Below are 21,539 nucleotides of genomic sequence, written 5' to 3' on the forward strand. Positions count from 1 at the left end.
GTGTATCATCGTCCCAAACTGAGGTTGCAGCAGTGTTTTCTTCCTCTAAACTCAATTCTCCAGCAGAAGGCTTGACGAGAAGTTCCAGTTTGGGGCTTGCTTGGGTGCCGAGACTGGTTTCCTACTCTACCAGTCCAGAGAAGCTAAATCCAAGGTACAATAGAACAAAGAACAGGGATGAAACATTTAATTCAGGGTGGATAAGTTTAGAGGACAGTACGGTAGGAGAGAACTCTGAAGGTTTTAGCCTTGGAAGTGTTCAAAGTAAGTGTCACTCTCGACTTGGGGAAGAAATGGAAGATGGCTTGAGACTACTGTTTGATGACGATCTCTCTACTACACTTCCTAGACTCTCAGTCCAGCCTGACAAAGGGGAAGGAAGATTAGGTACAATAGAAGCTAAATCCAAGGTACAATAGAACAAAGAACAGGGATGAAACATTAAATTCAGGGTGGATAAGTTTAGAGGACAGTATGGTAGGAGAGAACACTGAACGTTTTAGCCTTGGAAGTGTTCAAAGTAAGTGCCACTCTCGACTTGGGGAAGAAGCGGAAGATGGCTTGAGACTACTGTTTGATGACGATCTCTCTACTACACTTCCTAGACTCTCAGTCCAGCCTGACAAAGGGGAAGGAAGATTAGGCACCACTTTGGGGGAAGTAAAATCTAAGACAAAGAATAGCGGAGATCTGTGTTCAGAACAAGACCAAATACAGGATATTGGTAGGGGCTGTAAAGTCAACCCAGAACCTCTTAGTAGAGCTACAAACTGCCCTGTTCCCATGGCTAACTATCTAGAGGGTGGTTCTGAAGGTAACACCTCTCACTTTAGCCCAATGGTTGGTTTAAGGGGTCGCCAAATCCTCCGGTAAATCCTACCTGTTTACAAAAGTCTCTTTTGAACCCGTTTTTTGTTGCTATTAATGTTTCTTCTATTCTTGTGTATGTTGTGCCTACAGAGGAGACTAATCCAACCTTGTAGTTTGCCAATTAGAATGATCAAATGCAGGAAACAGAGGTGATTGGAGATTTGTTTGCAGAAATTGTAGACATGGAAATCAGGGATAGAATTTGGGAGCTGATTATGCAATTGTTTAGAATTCAGGTGGAGGAAGAGATGGATGAACAGATTGAAAAGGATGAGAAGGGTGACACTCCTAATCCTATTGTTGAAGAGGAAGTAAAGGGTGGTGGCAGATTAAATGCAGAAGCTGGCTCAAAAAAATAAAAGGGGAAAACAAAGAAAAAGGTTCCCAATAGAACGAAAGAGGGGAAAGAGAAGCTAGAGGATCCTAGATCTAAAGGAGTTGGTGTAAAAAAGCAGAGAAAGAAAAATTAAGTGAGGTGGAAAGGCTAAAATGTAAGGTGGATTATGATAAAGGGAGTGTTGGAAAAAAGGAGAAGAAGAAGTGATGAGTGGTTAGTTTGTTTAAGTTGTCGTAGTCTCCGTGAAATTCATAAGCTGGAATTTAAGAGGGTTAGGAAGCTCAAGAAAAGGAGGAATGATTAGAGATCTGTTGAGAAGAGAAAAACCAAATATTGTGTTGATTCAAGAATCTAAGTTGTTTGAGTTAGATAGGAATTGGGTAAGAAGTATATGGTCAGTGAGAGACATAAGTTGGGCATACACACAATCTTGGGGAGATTCAGGGGGAATTGTAACTTTGTGGAAAAATGCAGAGATGGAGTGTACTGAGGAGTTAATTGGGAAGTATTCACTGTCCATTAAGTTGAAGAGGAGGATGGATGACTAGGAGTGGGTTTTAAATAATGTGTATGGACCCACCTCTTGTAAGGAAAGAGAGGGACTTTGGGAGGAGTTATAAGTAGTGAGAGGTCTATGGGAGGAGATTTTAATGTCATAAGTTTTTTGAGTGAATCAAACAACCCAAATCACTGGGTTACAACGAGTATGAGGAAGTTTAACCTCTTCATAGAGACCTTTGAGTTGCGGGATTTACCTATTCAGAGGGAAAATTATACTTGGTCAAATTTTTAAGAGGCTCCACTTGCTATAAGTTAGATTCCTATTCACAACTGATCGGGAAGTGGCTTGGTAGGGATTAGTAGTTACAACACTACCAAGACCTGTTTCAGACCACTGCCCAATAAGTTTGACCCAAGAGAGGATAGGGGGTGGCCCCTGCCCTTTTAGATTTGAGAACATGTGACTTTTGCATCCTGAATTCTTTCCAAAGGTGAAGGAGTGGTGGGAGGAAGATCAAGTGGATTTCAAATGGAAGGGTTATAGATTCTATTATAAATTGCAATTGTTGAAAGCAAGAATTAAGATGTGGAATAAAGAGAGTTTTGGAAATATTGAAGAAAGAAAACAAGAAATTCTTAATAGAATAGAGGAGATAGATGGTGAGGAAGCTTAGAGAAGTTTGAGTTCAGAAGAGAGGAAAGAAAGCTGGGGGTTGAAAAAGGATCTGGAAGACATTCTAAGAAAAGAGGAGGTTATGTGGAGACAAAAATCTAGATGTCAATGGCTCAGGGAAGGGGATAACAATACTAGTTTTTTCCATATGTTGGCAAATGGGAGAAAGATGAAAAACTCAGCGTTGAAATTGGAATGGAATGGGCAAGTATTGACAAGAGATGAGGACATAGCCCAAGCCTTTGTGAATCACTTCAAAAGACTTTATGAGGATCCAAGGAGGTCAAGAGAAAACTTAGAGGGCCTAGACTGGAGGGTTGGAAATAGAGAGTTGTTGGATTCCTTGGAAAGTAAATTTGAGGTTCAGGAAGTGAAAAATGCAGTCTTCTCGATGGAGAGATCTAAAGCCCCAGGACCTGATGGTTTTGCAATGGCTTTCTATCAAGATTGTTGGGAAATAATTGGGGGTGACTTGATGGAGGTTTTTGATGAGTTCTATGAGAGGGGCAAATTTAACTTAGGTGCAAATGCAACTTTCATCGCTTTGATGCCAAAGAAAGTAGATGCAATCTAGCCGAAGGATTTTAGGCCCATAAGTTTGATAGGAAGCACGTACAAAATCATTTCCAAGGTGTTATCCCTAAGAATAAAATATGTTCTTCCCTCGATGATTTCTCCAAATCAAGGGGCTTTTGTGTTTGGGAGACAAATAATGGATCAAATTCTCATTGCCAATGAATGTGTAGAGTTTAGAAGAAGGAAAAAGCAAAAGGAACTGGTTTGCAAGTTAGACTTAGAGAAAGCTTACGACATGGTGGATTGGAAGTTTTTGTTGGAAATTCTTGTGTAGGGGTTTCGGAGAGAGAGGGTGTAAATGGGTGAAGGGTTGCATTTCTTCATGTCATTTTTCAATTCTGGTAAATGGAGTAGCAAGAGTTTTTTTTTCCTGCCAAAAGGGGCCTTAGACAAGGAGGTCCTCTATCCCCCTTCCTTTTTTACTCTGGTAACTGATGTGTTGAGTGAGTTGATCATAAGTGCAGATGCCAACAATATGGTTAGAGGCTAGAGAATTGGAAGGGATGAAGTGGTGGTTACACACCTACAATTTGCAGATGATTTTATTTTGTTTTGTGAAGGGAAAACAGAAGAGCTTATGAACCTAAAAAGGATAGTCCATAAATTTGAGAGGATCTCCAACCTTAAGATTAATTGGGGCAAGAGTTGTGTGGTAGGAGTAACTTTAGGGAGTGAAGAGGTGATTCGGCTAGCTGGACTATTGGGGTGTGAAGTAGGGGATTGGCCATTACAATATTTGAGACTACCATTGGGAGGAAATCCTAATATAGATAGCTTCTAGTATCCAGTGATTGAGAGATTTACGAAGAGACTTGCGAATTGGAAGAGAAACTACATTTCTTTGGGAGGTAGGATAACCCTAATAAAGTCAACTTCGGCTAACTTACCAGTGTAATTCCTATCTACCTTTAGGATACCGGTGAAAGTGGCAGACCAGCTAGAGAAGATTATGAGGAACTTCCTTTAGGAACCGGGAGACACCAAAAGAGACCACCTAGTGAAGTGGGAGGTGATTTCTAGAAGTAGAGATGAAGGGGGCCTAGGAATAGGAAATCATAGGCTAAGAAACACAACATTATTGGGGAAATGGTTATGGATATTGCCGTTGGAATAGGATAGACTTTGGCATAGAGTGATTATTAGCATTCATGGATTGGTGGACAATGGTTGGGATGCAGGAGTTGACCCAGGGCTTATCGATGCTCTCCCTAGAAAGCTATTCATGGTATTTTACCTTCATTACCTCCTTACGTCAAATTTGATGCTTGTGCAGGAAATAAAGTGTTGTTTTGGGAAGATGTTTGGGTTGGAGACGTTCCCCTTAGTGAAAGGTTCCCTTCTATTTATTCACTATCAGAAAATAAAAGAAAAGTGATATCTTCAGTTTTTACTGATAACTCTTAGGTCAGCCTACCTGGATCAATCTTGTTTGGACAGTAGAATTTGGAAACCTTCCCCATTTGGCATGTTCACTTGTTCCTCCTTTGATGTCCTCTTTCATTCATCAAACCCTGCAAGGAGCTTTCCTTCAAAGGAGATTTGGTGTTAGCCTGTACCCCCAAAAATTCGGGCTTTTTGTTGTGAGGTGGTTCTCCAAAAAATTGATACTCTAGATATGTTGCAGAGAAAAAGGCCAAATGTATGCCTATCACCCCATGTTTGTAGCCTCTGCTTGGGCTTTGGTGAGACAATCACACCCCTATTAATTTCTTGTCCATTTGTGTGCTTTATTTAGGCCTGGTTCTCTTCTATCTTTGGTTGCAGGTGGACACCTCCCCCAGATGTGGCAAGCCTTTTTGACCCAAGCTTTTTCAGGAAACCGAAGAGACGTTGAAGAATAACGTGGAGAGCCACAAGAGGAGCTATCTTATGGTCAGTTTGGGAAGAAAGGAACAATAGAATCTTTAAAGGAGTGGAGAAATCCAAGGAGGCAATTGTAGAAAGGATAATCATTATGACTGTTCAATGATTGAAAACTTTGGATTTGTTTAAAGACTTCTCAGCTGAAGACATTTACAGGGATTGGGAAGTGGTGGCATCTACAACTTCCATAAAACCTATTGTGCAGGAATTGTGGTCCCCACCAACACAACAAAGAGTGAAATTGAACTTCGACGGGAGTTCTATAGGTAACTCGGGCCATTCAGGTATAGGAGGAGTATTCAGAGATGAAAATGGCAGAATTGTGGCTATGTTTTCAGGACCAATAGGAGTTGGGGACTCATTGAGAGCGGAGGTGATGGCCTTGCTTCAAGGTGTAAGATATGCCAAACAATTGGGGTTACACCAAATTGAGATAGAGGGAGACTCTAAATTGTTGATTGAGTTGCTGCAATCTGGTAAGTTGGGAGCCTAGATTTATAAACAGCCCATAAGGTAAATCTTCAACACAACAAGGGAGATCGGTGCATGCTTCAAATGGACATGGAGATCAGCTAGTTGTTTAGTTGACACGTTGGCTAAACAAGGGACTGAGGGAGAGAATGTTTTGGGCAGTTTTGTAAGATAGATTACTGGGGGCTCAACCCCTGTTTAGGGGTTGACAGCTGTACTTAACTCTGGAGAGTTATTCTTAAGTTGTATTAATGAAGTTACCGTTTTGCAATAAAAAAAAACAAATGAGTTTGGAGTGAAGGATATGAGGATCTACCAGAGAAAAAGAGTCTACAGAACAAAACCTATTGAGAAAGATTGTGATGAGGTCATGAGGAAGTGGAAGGTGAAGAAGGAGAGATTCTGTTGGATGAAATGATGAAATTGGAAAAAAAAAGCTGACTTCGAGATGGTCATCAACAAAGAGGTGGAGGTAAATAAAATTTTGTGTCTGTTTTTCTTAGGTGGAGAGGAATTTGCGAGGAATGCCTTCAAGGAAGTGGAAGAAGCGACAGTGGAATTACATTGAGGAATGGGAAGGATTTTCCATCTTCTGAAGGCTTGTGTTTCTATCAGTGAAATGGAGAATGGAGAGGGAGTTACAACATAACAAGTATTTGAGAAGAACACAGTTAGAGAGTTGGAAAGGATTAATGATAATTGGGGGGGGGGGAGGAGAAGAAAAATAATATGACTCTTCCTAATGCAGTGAGGAGATTTAAGCACCAGAATAAAAACCGAATGTGGCAGTTTGAAAGATTTTTGCTAGACTAAGGGGTGACCTTTTTGGAGTTGGTATGATTAAAAGGGTAAAGAAGACGAGGAAAACTGTGAATGGAAATAAGTTCTGATTCCTACTGATGAGGGTTTTAAAGGAAGGGTGTGAGCTCTCTGCATGTGAAGGGTTTGGGGTTAGGTATCTGATAGTTTGATTTTTGATAAGCAGGGAGATAAGCTATAAATAGGGATTCTGGCTTTGAATTCAGGATTGGTTGTGGCAGGTTTTTGAGTTTAATATTTTTTGTTTTGTTTGAGGGTTTGTCTGGAAGTTGGGGTGGGTTGGGTTTTTTGGGTGATGCCTTGTCAATGCTGTATTATCTGCTGGTTGTTTTCTAATATTTTCTTCTTTATTTATCTCCCAAAAGGGGAGGGGGGGACCTATCCTGTGTAGTTTAGCACTCATGTAAACTTACAGTTCCTAGGACAATCCTTCTCAATATGATTGCAATATTTTTTTTTATCAGGAACATAAAAATTGATTCATTAAATTTGAAGGGAAAGATACAACAAGAGGTTGTGAATCTGATTGTAATATTTAACAGATTGGATTAGCATTGCCAGTTAATTCATTTGTTTTGGATGAGTTTTATTTTTGTTTGGTAGACTAACATTTATTTTGATGTGGAAAATTTTCAATGAAGGACCTTCATTGCCAAAGAAGATCCGAGCTCTTGCATCCTATCGTGACTACACATTTGCTGCATATGGAAAAGACATTGGCGTTTTTAAACGTGCTCATCAGGTTTGTTGATTATATGCTTTGTTTCTAGAGGTTTATTGCTTTATATGAGAATCTGAGATGACATGCTAAAAATATCTTTTCCTGATATATGGGTAATTATTTTAGAGGGAAAGGGGGGTGATTTCCTAATGAAAGAAATATGATGCATATGGCATACCCCCAAGTTCCTAAATGGGGAATCGAAGGACTAGTCACGCATGTCTGGTATGGTTGGTTTTGGGGATTCCCTAAAAGATAAAGTGGTGGAGTCTTGGAAGGTGTATCTAGAGCAAAGGGGCTGAATGTTCTCAATTTGATCATTCAAGGTGATTCACAAATGCTGATCATGTGGCTTCTAAATAAAGGGAATGACTTGTTTATTTCTAACGGCGGGGGAGGATCTAGTCAATTGTCAGAAAACTTGGGGGTATTTTAAGACAATTTCTAAACAGTAGGGGTAGAGTAAGTCAATTTCCTAAAACTTAGGAGTACTTTAAGAGATTTTCCCTTATAATAATGAGTTCAAAAAGTTTAAATGGCTGTCCTGGGATATGGATATTAAAATTCAATGGGTGCAAAGGGTGGCTAATAGCATGGCTGATTTGATGGAGAGGACTAATATGTTTTGGGCTAAGTTGTAACTGTTCTTTGTGGAGATAAGATCTTTTATTTCCTTCTTTTTGTACTCCTTGTAATCTTCTTATTACTCTTTAACAAAAAATTCTGTTACTTGTCATAAAAAAAAGAACTAGTCACCCGGAGTTGCACTAGGGCAAGTTTGTTCAGAGGTTCTTTTTTCTTATTTTCTTAAAGACTACATAGTCAAACTTTGGTTAAAAATCCTAGCATGCCATCTTATTTCTTTCAAGATTGTTGGTAGAAACAATTGGGACTATACACTATGGTAGCAGAGTAAAGTATTGGATCAGAGGTATAATTGTAACTTTCTCATTAGTTCTACTTCTCTTCTCCTTGCAAACATGCCAAGATTCACAACTTGGTAAGAGCCATTAGAAGAAACAAGTACATTTTCTATGGGTGTTGTTTTTGATCTGGGGTTTTCCGACTTGATTAATGGGACTGGAGTGGTTGATCCTAATCAAAATGCTGAGTCAGAAATATCTGGTTTCATTGTGTTTGGTGACATTTTGTGATTTGTGAATGGAGCATATGCTTTTCTATTCCTATATTACTGCCCAGCCCAGAAATGTCTATTAGAGGAATTTGCGGTCATTTATTTTATTTTATTTTTTGTGGAGAAAAGGTAACTTTTATTGAAGTAAAAGGGGTGGGGGGATGTACATGAATGTTCTATGCAAGAAACAGAAAGCCCAAAAAACTCCAAAATCAGATTTTTTTTTGATCAATAACAGGAAGCATTTCATTAAAATAAGAGATTAGAATACATATTAGGGGAGATAAAACATCTTACCTCCCATAGGTTTCATAATAAGCAATCAAGGAGAGAAAAAACAGTTATAAATGAGTCCAGAAAATAGCATCCCTATGCACCCCTTGCTTAGCTAATCCATCGGCAAATGAGTTGGCACTTCTTTTTACCCAAATACACTTTACATCAATGTCCTTAGTCAGCCACTTAAGCTTTCTCTTCTCATGGGGGATTTCAACTGCACCCAAATAAATATGTGAACCATTCCCAAATACTTTTTGCAACTTGACAAGAAATTAATAAGTGGTAACTGGGTTCACCATCAGCCTTACTGAGAGCACACCAATAAGTAGATAAACATCTATTAAGTCTCTTTCTTTGAATCAAATCATCTGTGTTGATTCTTTCCAGAAACACTTCCCAACAAAAACTCCCAACCTTTGGAGGGATAGACTGACACTAGACTTCCTTAACAGGGAAAGACAAACCAGAAAAGTCAACTGGTCGAGTAAGTGTCTTAAAAAAGGAGGCACAAGTGAAGGATCTTGAGGGTGATGGGGTCCAAATTCTACTATCTAACTGTGTGAGGTCTAGGAAAATCCCATCAATGATGCCCAATACTGTCCAACTTTGTCTCTAATAGCTCTTCTTAAACCCAAGTTCCACCCAAAGCCTGAAATTGAGTTAGAAAGTACAAGGAAAGTGGAAATAGGCTCACTTTTAAAAGCAGAGATAGCAAATAAAGTTGGAAATTTGTCTTTCAAAGGGGAATCTCCAACCTAAACCTGTTCCCAAAATTTGGTGATGTTACCTGAATGTAAATCATACCTGATCCAGGGAGAGAACAGAGGCAAGATAGCCTGAATTGCTTTCCAAGGTGAAGCTCTTGTGCTCCTAGCCAGAATCCCAGTATCCCAACCATTATCCGCAAACCCCTGGATAGTAGCTACAATCGTTTGCCCACAATTTCTCTTTCTCAATAGGGAATCTCCACAACCACTTCCCTAAGAGAGCCAAGTTCCTCTTGCTGTTATTCCCAATGCCAAGACCACCATATTTCTTACCTCTACTCACTACCTCCCACCCAACCCTATGGTCCTTTTTCTCTTCCCTCGGTTCCCATAGAAAGTCTCTCATTAGCTTTTCCAACTTAAAGGTTAATCATTTTGGTTGTAATTTTTCTACTTCCCCAAGGAAATGAGAATTTGAGTGACAGATCATTTCTTTTACAGGACAAGGCTCGGTCAATCTTATGTTTTCTACATGGAGAGAGGGTATATTTAGAATACTGTCATAACAAAAATTTTATATTGTTGGTAATCCATAAATTGCAGCACTTTATAGAAATTTGTGAACTTAAAAATCTGGTGCCCCAATTTTAAGTATGCTTATATATTGTGCATGGTCTTAAAATGGTGGGTAGACCAGGTTCCTGATTTATCATGTATTGGAAGGGTCATCTCTCTTCTCCTTCTCTGTGTTGGGTATGGTTGCGGAGTTTTCCAGTTGGGTACCTTGCTGTTGTTTCAGTTGGGGGTTATTCTGTGGAGTGGAGAAGGCTAGAGGAGGTGTGCTGTTAGGTTATACTCATTTTGGTGATGGCTGTTCTTTTTCTTTCTGGAGGAACTTTCTTTTTTCCTGTGTGTGTGTGGGGGGGGGGGTATCCTGGATTGTTGGGATATCTTTGTATATCCTGTTTATGGGGGTGGACATAGTTTTCATTGTGCTTCTTTCCTATTTTTTCTTAGCATCTTTTTTTTACTCTTGATATTTAATTAAATTGCATTATCTATCAGAAATGTACTGAAAAAAGTTTAATTATTGACTTTTTTTTTATTTTTTTGAAAAACGTAAGATTACTACAAGTTAGCTTTAGTAATCAAAATAATGAGGTTTAACCCTTGTACATTAGAAGATTTAAAGGGATATTTGTCCCAGAAAGAGAAAAAAAATAAAAAAACATTCTACTCATCTTTGATCAAGAAGAATACCAAAGTGAACAAAGAAATTGCAGCGTACTGTAGGTCCTCTAAAGATTTTCTATAGTTGTTATTGCTGCTGTTGTTGGCATTGTTTTTATTGATCAGTAAAGGAAAGATGAAGAAAACAATACAAAAAAGATCTGGCTTCAATACCTTCTCCATTTCAAATCCACACTATAGTCCAACAACCTCAAGGTACAAAGAAAAAAATCTTTACCCCAGGGGGTTAGAGCTCTTAATCCAAATCAAATCTAGGCACCTTTTCCGTTGCTACTAGTGAATTAATTAATGAATTAGCAGGTATTGCAAGCCATCTAAACAAGATGTTCATTTGTTAATCAGTTCTCTAGCTTCCTGAATCTAGTGATGCGTCTGGCTGAGGTCCTAGGTTATTTGTCATCAAAATCAATCATCACCATGCTGATAAAAAAAATCTTCACCACCTTTGATTGCCCTCAATAACTTGGTTGTCATATCCTAATGACCAGTCTATTTTGACCTTTCAGCCACTCTCAGTTACTATGTTGCAATATTTTGGTGTTCTTCCATGCTTAGCCCTTGGTGTTCTCCTACTGGCACTGAATAAACATTTAAAAGTTCTCCTTGATTTCTATGTTTTTTTTTATCTATTTTCAAATTTTTTTTTTGATGAATAAGAATAATTTTATTAGTTCAGGAACTGATTTTGATCTGTAAACTCATACAACAACCCTCAGAAAGGTGTGGGCTGGTGAGGAATTTACTTGGAAAACATAGACCAGAATTTGTTTGGCTGCAGGGAACAAAATTGGAAAAGTTTGATATGGGTATGAGGAAAGTAATTTGGGGAGTGATCAGTGGAGAGCCAAGAGTGGATGGAGTTAAATGCTGTTGGGTTGTCAGGGGGATTGGCTATGCTTTGGGATCCAGAGGTTTTCCATTTGCTGTTCGTTGGATCATTTGGAATGAAAGAATTAGAAGGTTGTTCAAAGACAAATAAAGAGCATTGAGGTGCTGGTGGCTTCGATTGGAAATCTAGTGTGGATTGGATTCTGGTTCTCCTTGATTTCGCTTAAGTTATTCAGGCTGATTCGAAGGAGTGTTTCTTGAATGTTTTTGAGAGTCAAGCTTGTAATGATGATCAGTTCACAGTAGATTAGTTGTTTGTTTTCTTGTTTTCTGAGGTGTCACCTTGACGGTTCTTGATTGTATTTTTTTTATTGTTTAGTGAAATCTTTTATTTTCTCTTCAAAAAAAAAAAAGGCTGCAGCCTCCCCCAAAATATTACAAGGAAATTAAAAGTGAAAAACAGAAATCACAACTGAGTCCAGTACAAATCTTCCCTTTTTTCCCCTTGCTTGGCTAGCACATCAGCCAAAGCATTTGCTGATCTCCCCACCCACTGTATAAAAATCGACATATTCCTTACCAGCAAGTTTAACTTTTTAATTTCATTCTTGTAGCACCACACAGCATTCTCGGGGTTCTTCAACCAGCCCATCACTACCTTGGAATACCCTTCAATAATCAGTTGCTCTACTCCCAATTGATTTGCAAAATCCATCCCTTGTTCAGCAGCTAGTAGTTCTGCCCTAACAGAATCTCCATATCCCAGAGGCCCTGATTAAAAAAGTACCTCTCCAAGCTGATTTCAAATTTTAGTTTTTGCTACTCTTATTTTTATAATTGAATTATGATTTTATTAATCAAGAAATGATAGATAGTACAGGCATCCCAAGGAGAGGCATGAGGTCCAACCTCCTTAAAAGAAAACTATAGAAAAAACAGTAGTGAAAAGATTACAAAGCAGCTTAGTATAAGCTTTCCCAACCCCTTGTTTGTGGCAAGACAATCGGCCAACGCATTTGCTGACCTTCCTACCCAGTGTAGGCTGTTATTCATGCTTCTAGTTAGCCACTTAGTTTTCTTTAGAGGGTCCCTGTAGCACCAAACCACTGAGTCTGAATCTACTAGCCACCTCACAACAACTTTAGAATCTCCTTCTAGTTTTAAATTTTACACCCCAAGTTGATCTGCAATTTGAATACCTTGTAGGGCTGCGCTAACAGTTCAGCCCTATTAAAGTCTCCCAAACCTACTGGGCCAGAGAATAGAGCTAAGATGTTATAGTCCTTATCTCTCATGACCTGTCCTATTCCAGAGGGTCCTGGGTTACCCTGATTTCTTCCATCAAAATTCATCTTTACACTTCCTTCAGGAGGAGGAACCCAATCTGCAATTAACCTAAGAGCAAGCTGCTACAGCTGACCAGCTCCTCCAAAGGCCATCGAAGGAAAAGGATTGGGAGGAGTCCACAGTTCTCAACCAAAGACCAAAGTATTGTTCTTGTGAAAATGCAGTCATTAACGTTTAGGAGGCTTCTTTCATTTTCTTGAAAAATTCTTGCTTTCTCTCTTCCTAAATTGTCCATAGAGCCGCTGCTCTAATGCATTTCCACATGCTCCGCCCTCTTTTAGTGGTCCACACAAAGAAAGAAGGTTCAAACAGGCAAAGCAATTATCCAATTCCAAATAGCTGAAGGAAAAGAGCACGATATTAATAAGTGGAAGCAGTCCTCTGTTATGGACACATTCGTTGGTAAGACTTACTGCCGCCGCCGGCAGCAGCACTGAGGAGGGGCCCACGCGACAGCTCACCAGGGGCCCACACTTATCTCTGGCCAACTCGCCACCAGCTTACCTTATCCCTTATCCCATCTATCCTTATCTTATCTCCTGTTCTTAGTAGGAGTTTTGTTACCATTAGAAGTAGGTAGTTTATTTCCCATAAGAAGTAGGAATTTGAGTTTGGTTAGAGATAGATTATCCTAGCCTAGCTGAATACAATAAGGAACCCCCTCTTGTAATCTCCTATTTAAGGAGCTAGGAATTGAAATAAAGGTATTCAGTTTTCAATCAAGAAAGAGCTTAGGAGAGTTAGGGTGATCTCTTGAACAAATCATCCCTAGTTCGCCACCATAGGGTCTGCGAACAAAGGGAGGGGCAAGGGAAAGCTAGGAGTTTTCCCCGTGGACCGACCTGTGACGAGATCCTATGCCCGGGCCCATAACATCCTCACCATTAGCTTTGCAAAGAATACACCAGTTAGGAGACAAGCACATGGAAGGCCTTTTCTTTTGCAATCAGTCCAAAGTATTGATTTTCCCAAGAAACACCTCCCAACAGAACACCATAACTTTAGGGGGAACAGGCCTAAACCAAACCACCTTAACCGGAAAAAACCTCTGACCAGAAGGGGAACAAAGGGACTTGAAGAAAGAAGCACAAGAGAATGAACCTTTTGGATGGGGGATCCAAATTCTCCTATCGAATTGAGTAGGGTCTAGACAGACATTGCCCTAAAGGCTTAAAAGATCTGAAACATACACAAGATTTTTGCTATTCTTGGATTTTGTATTTTCAATTTTTCTCTTCTTTTAGTTTTTGCTTTTATATCTAAAAATTAGTTGAGCAATTTGGTGGAATGTTAAATGGAACATCTGAGGCTATATATTGGGGTATGCTTTTGCACATGTGCATAGGGGTGAGCATTCAGTTTCTTTTGTTAAAAACCAAACCAAATAAATCGAAACTTAATAAACTGAACCAAATACTGAAGTAGCTAAAACCGAAAAAACCGGACTGAATTTTTCAGTTAAATTTTTTGGTTATTTCAGTTCAAACTGAATTTCATTATAATATTATATTGTGTATGCAAGGAAATTTGGTTTCTTTGGTTGACTGAAGTTTCAATTATGAAAATTGAAGCTGAAAACCAAAATACACAAAACCTGAAATGACCGAACTGAACAGTTTTAAACAAATAATGCTCATCCCTATGTGGGTTTGAGTCTTGTTTTGTTGGGTTGGTGCAGCTGTTTGTCTCTGTTTTTTGCCCTTGTCCTGGACTCTGTTTTCAGTTCATTCTGCATTTCTTTCTTACTAATGAGAAGTTCATTGACAATCTAAGGATATATGGCTACAAACTAATAGTATAAGAAGGTATTGTTCTTAACCAACTGTGGCCAATCTTGTGCGTGGCCTCTTTAAGTAGTACAAAGGTTATAATAGAGATGATTTTGTTTCAGTTGACTTAATTAAAGTAGGTAGTGAAGGAACCAAGAGCATTATTTTTGTTGGTTCAATTGGTTTAGTGTTTATGTTAGTCTTATTTATGTTTTAAGTTCTTAATTATTGGGCCTAAACTTGTTTTATTCTTTTTATGTCTAGGTGTCCCATCACTAATTAGGGGCATTCTAGTCCTTTCTTGTAACATTACATTGTGAACACTTTTATAAGATTCTAGGGCCGGCTGAAGAGACTAAGCCGCCATTCTCAGATCTCCTTTTCTTCTTCTTCTTCTTCTTCTTCTTCTTCTTCTTCTTCTTCTTCGGCTGCTGTTCTCCAGCAAACATGGTATCAGAGCACTAATCGGTCTGACTGGTTACAGCCGCCTCTTTTCTCCACTTCTCTATTCCTTCTTTTCTTTTCTCTCTCCTATCTCGGCCACTGTGAAGAAACCCTAGGGCTGACCGTAGAACACAACAAGGTCTGTATCTAGGGTTTCCCTTGGTTGTCGGGCCCAAGGGGAGTTTGTTCCAGAAGCTGATGCCCTAATAGAAACCTTGTAGTAGGTAGTAGCCATTCGGCTGCTAAGAGAGATCTGTGTGGAACAGATCTAGGTGGAAGGACTGAGTTAGACAGTCCTAGTACAGATCGTAAAGGTGGTCACAGTTTAGGTTCGACCACCAGATGTTCCATAGAGGTATTGCCCTCGGCTACAACTACGACAACAGAAGTCAAAGCCTAGTCCAGAAGTGTTCAGCACAGTACAGGGATGGATTGTTCTTGGTTTCAGAACTGTTATAGAGGTGCTTTAGACCTGTTACGGGGGGTTCTCAGACTTGTAACAGCTTCGGTAAGTCTGAAATCGTGTTCTTTGTACTGAGATTTCAATTGTGATCACTGTATGAGGAAGGAGATGTCTTCAATATCAGGAGAAGTGTCTTCTAAGGATAATAGAACTGGTGGGAGGTATTCTAATCTAGAAAACCCAAATCTGCACAGTTTGCAGATCACCAGTGTATTGTTGGACGAATATAACTTCAGAGAATGGTCTGTTTCAGCCATGCTCTTCATTACTTCTCGGGAACTTACGGGTTATTTAGATGGGCAGAAGCAGGAACCTGAAGAGGGTGGTGTAGAGTACGCAATATGGCGTAAGGAAAATGCTACTATTATGTCCTGGCTGCTTGCTTCGATGATTCCAAGAGTGGCCAGGACTGTTCAATACTTTCCCACTACTGCTAAGATTTGGGAGGAAGTGTCTAAAACTTATGGACAAAGAAAGAACAATGCAAGAATCTATAGGCTAAACCAAGACATTGCTGCATTGAGACAAGGAGATATGACAGTTGCAACTTATTTTGCAACCCTAGAAGGACTATGGGAAGAACTTGATCATCATCTTATTCTTGGTTGGGAGAATATAAGAGACAAGGAGAGGTATGATAAACAAATTGAAGAAGGTAGAGCTTTTAAGTTCTTGGCTGGCTTAGACCCAATGTCTGAGAGCATAAGGTCTCAAATTTTGGGAAGGGATGAAATGCCAGATTTACACCATGTCTACTATCTAGTAAGGAATGAAGAGGTTAGGAGGAAAAAGATGCAAGTTGACACTCAAATACAGCCTGTTGAACATTCAACCTTGATTTCTTCAAACCAAAAAGGGAGCAAGCATTCAGACAAGAGGCATCTTAAGTGCACTCATTGTGGAGGTGAAAGGCATGTAAAAGAGACTTGTTGGGTTCTTTATCCTCATCTGAAACCAGCTACGTTAAGGAAAGACAAGAAGCCTCAGAGGAATCAAATAGCAAGTGGGAACCTTGTTGATAGTCACAGTGGTGAGAGCCCGAAGAACACATCTATATTTACACTTCCTCCCATGGGACAGACTGCTAATTCCCACACATCACGGTCCTTGGATTTCACTGCTGATGAGGTAGAGGTCCTTAGCCGGGCCTTAACCCGTCTAAGGACTAATTCCCTTGCTTCCACCTCTCTTGCCAGATTAGGTATTGTCTCTGCTTGTAGTGCAACTAGTTCTATGGAGTCTACTTCTTGGATTATTGATTCCAGTGCAACTGACCACATGACACACATGTCCTCTTTATTTTCTTCTTATCATTTGATGTCTGGCCAAGATAAGATGAGAGTTGCTGATGGTTCTCTCTCCACCATCTCTGGGAAAGGGGGGGTTGACCTAAGCAAGGATCTCTCTCTTAAATCTATTCTACATGTTCCCAATCTTACTTCCAACCTCTTATATGTTTCGAAGCTTACCAAGAATTTAAACTGTAGCATAACTTTCTTTCCTACTCATTGTGTCTTTCAGGGTAGACTGACGAAGAGAACAATTGGGAGCAGTCATGAGTGTGGAGGTCTCTACTATTTTGATGTAGACATCAGTTCGACCTTACAATCATTTGCTGCCAGTAGTCGGAATAATGAGGAGTCAATAGCTAGGTTACACTTGTGGCATGCTAGGCTAGGTCACTTACCTTTTTCGTCATTGCAAGGGTTGTTTTCTGAATTATTCAAGGGTGTTTCAAGTCAAAGTTTAGTTTGTGAAGTGTGTCAGTTGTCAAAACAATGTAGAAATATTTATCTAATTTCTAGTAATGGAATTCAAGCTCCTTTTGATTTGGTCCATTCTGATGTTTGGGGCTCTTCACCTCTTGTTTCTATAGATGGCTTTCGTTACTTTATCAGCTTTATTGATCGCTATTCACGATGCACATGGATCTACTTGTTAAAAGGACGTGATGAAGTGCCACGGATAACCATGGCATTTTGTAAAATGATTGAAACTCAATTCTCAAGAAGATTAAGCAATTTCGTTCAGACAATGCTGCTGAATATTTTGAAAGTTCCTTGAACCTGTTCATGGAGGATGCAGGCATGCTACACCAGTCATCTTGTGCTAGTACCCCTCAACAAAATGGGGTTGCTGAGCGCAAAAATAGACACTTATTGGAGATAGCTCGAGCTTTACTATTTCAGCACAAGGTTCCCAAGCACTATTGGTCTCAAGCAGTCCTTACTGTATCATATCTGATAAACCGGATGCCATCTAAGGCATTGGGTATGAAAACTCCTTTCTATGTCCTTTGCCTTAATCTTCCAGACTTTCCTCTTCCACCTAGAGTCTTTAGTTGTGTATGTTTTATTCATGTAAAGGATCCAAAGAAGACCAAGTTGGATCCTAGGACTACGAAAGGAATCTTTCTAGGGTACTCTCCTACACAGAAGGGTTACAAGTGTTATGATCCAGTTACCAAGAAGAAATATACCACAAAGGATGTGGTATTTTTTGAGTCTCAATCCTATTTTCATTCTTCTCAGAATCCTCTTTAGGGGGAGACTAGTGGGATGGAAGAGGATTCTTCTTCTCCCTCTTTTTTTGTGCCTCTTTCAGCCTCGGGCCTTCCATCTTCTCCTCCTGATCCTCCTAGTTGTCGCATCCCAGGTGAATCTAGTGAGGCTCCCATTGAACCTGTTACCACTCTTGGTGTTGCGGATGTAATTGAGGACACTAATAGGCTACAAAAAGATATGAGATTCACCTACAACAGAAGGAAATAAAGACCCTCCAACTCATGGCAGCAACCAATCGGACTCAGATCAATTTGTCTCAACAACTCTAGGTAATCTTATCACTCATCCTTCTGATTTGGATCTCCCTATTGCTCTTCGTAAGCCTACCCATTCTTGTACTATCTGAAACCCCATTGCTGAATATGTTTCTTATTCACGTTTATCTCCTCGTTATTATTCCTTTGTGTATGCTCTCTCTTCTGTGCATGTCCCTACTAGGTACTCAGAGGCAATGTCTGACCCAAGATGGAGAGAGGCTATGAATGAAGAAATGAAAGCCTTAATGAAAGCCAAGACTTGGGAATTAGTGGATCTACCAGTAGGGAAGAGCATTGTGGGATGCAAGTGGGTGTTCACTGTGAAGCATAGGGAGGACGGGACCATTGAAAGATACAAGGCCAGACTAGTGGCGAAGGTGTTTACTCAAAAGGAAGGGATTGACTACAAAGAGACCTTTGCTCCAGTTGCAAAGCTCAACACAATTCGGGTTCTATTGTCATTAGTTGCAAACTTCTCATGGGAGCTATATCGGTTGGACGTGAAGAACACTTTCCTAAATGGCGATCTACATGAAGAGGTATTCATGGATTCTCCCCCAGGTTATGGTTTTGATGGGAAAGTGTGTAGATTGAGGAAAGCATTATATGGTCTTAAGCAGTCCCCTCGAGCTTGGTTTGAGAAGCTCTGTGGGGCCATGAAGAGAGTGGTATACACTCAAAATGGTGCAAATCATACTTTGTTCATATGGAAACATGATAACAGACTTACGACACTCATCGTCTATGTGGATGATATGGTGATTACAAGGAATGATCTAGAAGAGATTAAACGATTGAAGGAGTTCTTGGCATCTGAGTTTGAGATCAAAGACTTGGGCCATCTGAGATACTTCCTTTGAATTGAAGTTGCTAGGTCACAAAAGGGCATTTATATATGTCAACGGAAGTACGTCCTTGATCTTCTGGTGGAGACAGGCATGATGGGGAGTAGACCAACAGTTACTCCAATAGAACAGACTCATTGTCTACAGGAATCGGTTGGAGAGGACTACCTTGATAAAGAGAAATACCAAAAACTGGTAGGGAAGTTGATATATCTGTCTCTCACTTGACCAGATATTGCTTATGCCGTACATGTTGTCAGCTAGTTCATGCACTCTCCAAAGATTCTCATATGAGAGTAGTGGAAAGTCTTCTTAGGTATTTGAAGACTTGCCAGGAAAAGGAATTCTGTTCAAAAAACACAATAAAGTTGAAATTGAAGCGTATACTGATGCAGATTGGGCTGTTTCTGTTGGAGACAGGAAGTCTACTTCTTGGTATTGCACGTTCGTTGGAGGGAATTTGGTTACATGGTGAAGTAAAAAGCAGAATGTGGTTGCTAAATCAAGTGCAGAGGTTGAATATCAAGCTATGGCTCATGGTGTTGTTGAACTGTTGTGGCTTGGGACCCTTCTTGGTGAGCTTGGGATTAGGGTCGAGTGTCCTCTCAAGCTGTATTGTGACAACAAGGCTGCCATCAACATTGCAAATAACCCAGTGCAACATGATAGGATGAAGCATATTGAGATTGACCGACACTTCATTAGAGAAAGGATAGTCTCAGAGGAACTCTGTATTCCTTACTCCTTCCGAGATGCAGATTGCAGATGTGCTAACAAAAGGACTAGCTTCAATGAAATTCTTAGACTTACTTGGCAAGCTAAACATGACTGACATCCATGCTTAGCTTGAGGGGGAGTGTTGGTTCAATTGGTTTAGTGTTTATGTTAGCTTTATTTATGTTTTAAGTTCTTAGTTATTGGGCCTAAACTTGTTTTATTCTTTTTATGTCTAGGTGTCCCATCACTAATCAGGGGTATTCTAGTCCTTTCTTGTAACATTACATTGTGAACACTTATATAAGATTCTAGGGCCGGCTGAAGAGACTAAGCCGCCATTCTCAGATCTCCTTCTTCTTCTCCAGCAAACAATTTTAAAAGCACAAGGTGCGAAAAAGGCACAGGGGTCAATTTGCGCCCGAGGCACAAGGCGAGGCATGTGCCTTTTTAAGCAAGGCACAAAAAATAAAAGAAATGCTAAAAAATAAAAAATGTCAGAAAAAAGCCAAAAAATTAAAAAAATGCAAAAAAATATTAAACATAATATTAGTAAAAAGATAAACTTAAATTTTATAATAAATGTTTTAAAAAAACCTATTATCTAAAATTAAAATACATAAACATAACATGTAAAGCATATTCAAAGGAGAATTTAAAAATAAGATCAAACATATAAAACATTTTCAAGCATATAAAACCCACAATCTCTTTTTTTCTCAATTACATTACTTCTTGTAGCTAATGTGACATATTAAACTCCTTATTCTACGGGCCGCCTTTGTGCCACACCCCTCGAGGCAAACCCAAACAAGTCCATGTTAGGGTCTTAAATTCTTAATTTTCACACAAAAAATAATGATTTTTATAGTTTTAATTGTTTTTTAAGAAGATATTTTATTAGGATGAATGAATGAATGAACAACATTACCGAATAGGGGGTTTTTGAAGCTTCGGTGAGCGAGTGAAGCTTCAAGCGCGCCTAGTGTGCCTTGAGGGGTGTGACATGGGGGTCCAGGGGCGGAGCTCCCGGCCCAGCCGCTAGATTCAAAAAAAGCAAAAAAACGTCTGTGCGCCTAGGCACACCTTTTAAATCACTGACCAAGAGGAGACATGAGATTGTAGTTTTTTCATACAAATGGTTCTTTTAGATCCTTATGAGTGTACATGGACCTATTGGTGATGGCATGCTGCTGACTCTATAAAGGTTGAGGTCCTCTCCCTCATTACGTGGTGTTTGTATAGCAGGGGGTTTGACAAGTGTACCATTGGAGCAAGGAATGCAGTCTAGGTCCTTGGAAGCTTTCACATTTTCCACACTGGATAAGGTGCATGCTATCCTTGTTGCCTTTTCAGATGAGAATGAGATGAGTTCTTAGGGGGTTAAAATTCAATTTCCGATGACCTAGCTAAACTGGTTGTAGGAAGGGCTTTTTTATAGAGCAATGGTTCTATGATCAGGGGGAGAGTTAAAAGTCTTTGTTGAGGTTTCAGTGGACTGATAGGAACTGCTGATTCTACAAAGGTAGAGGTTCTGTCTGCTCTCTATGGGCTCTGAATTGCTAAAGAGTTGGGCATGTCTTTCCAAAACATTAAAGGTGATTCTGCTAAAACTATAAATTTTGTAAAAGGAATATGGGCCTTTTTCTGATACTATACCTGAAGAGAGGTTTTATAATGCCGAGCAGATTGCTTTGTGTTTTTCAGAGGAAGAAGACATTTCCATTTAATGGTTAGCTGTAATTTTGTAGAAGGGAATATGGGCTTTTTTCCTCAAGCTTTTTACCTTTGATGGTTGGTCTCCTGCTAGGCCTGTGGATATTTCGGAAGCATAGCCAAGGCTATAAGGAAACATCTAAGTAAAAATCCTATGGAGCTGCATTCCTTTTGCTGTCTGTTGGGAGTTGTGGAAGGAAAGAAATAGTAGAATTTTTGATGGAAAAATGAAGAGCAAAGGAAATTTTTTTTGCATCAATCAGCTCAAAGCTTGTTGGTTGGGTTTTAATTTTTCCAGAATTTGTAGCAGAAAAAAAGAAGATTTTTGGTTCAAATTTTGGTATACTTTGTTGGTTTAGTTTTGTATGGTTTTTGAGTTTGGTCTGTCT

At 39.6% G+C, this 21,539-nt stretch overlaps 1 protein-coding gene across 7 annotated transcripts in view; it reads left to right on the forward strand.

The window, feature by feature from the left end:
* Positions 1–21,539, forward strand: part of LOC104601656 (transducin family protein / WD-40 repeat family protein) — an 87,325-nt gene that overhangs the window by 22,138 nt on the left and 43,648 nt on the right. For all 7 annotated transcript variants that reach the window (XR_016079498.1, XR_016079500.1, XR_016079501.1 and 4 more), the window contains exon 4: positions 6,752–6,852. Coding sequence is in view for 2 of the 7 variants with exons in the window: in XM_010265094.3 (XP_010263396.1) it covers positions 6,752–6,852 (101 nt within the window). In the remaining 5 variants the exon portion in view is untranslated. The remainder of the gene's footprint in view (positions 1–6,751; positions 6,853–21,539) is intronic.

This window comes from Nelumbo nucifera, chromosome 8 (genome assembly GCF_055504915.1).
Source record: "Nelumbo nucifera cultivar China Antique chromosome 8, China Antique-T2T, whole genome shotgun sequence".
Taxonomy (NCBI): Eukaryota; Viridiplantae; Streptophyta; class Magnoliopsida; order Proteales; family Nelumbonaceae; genus Nelumbo; species Nelumbo nucifera.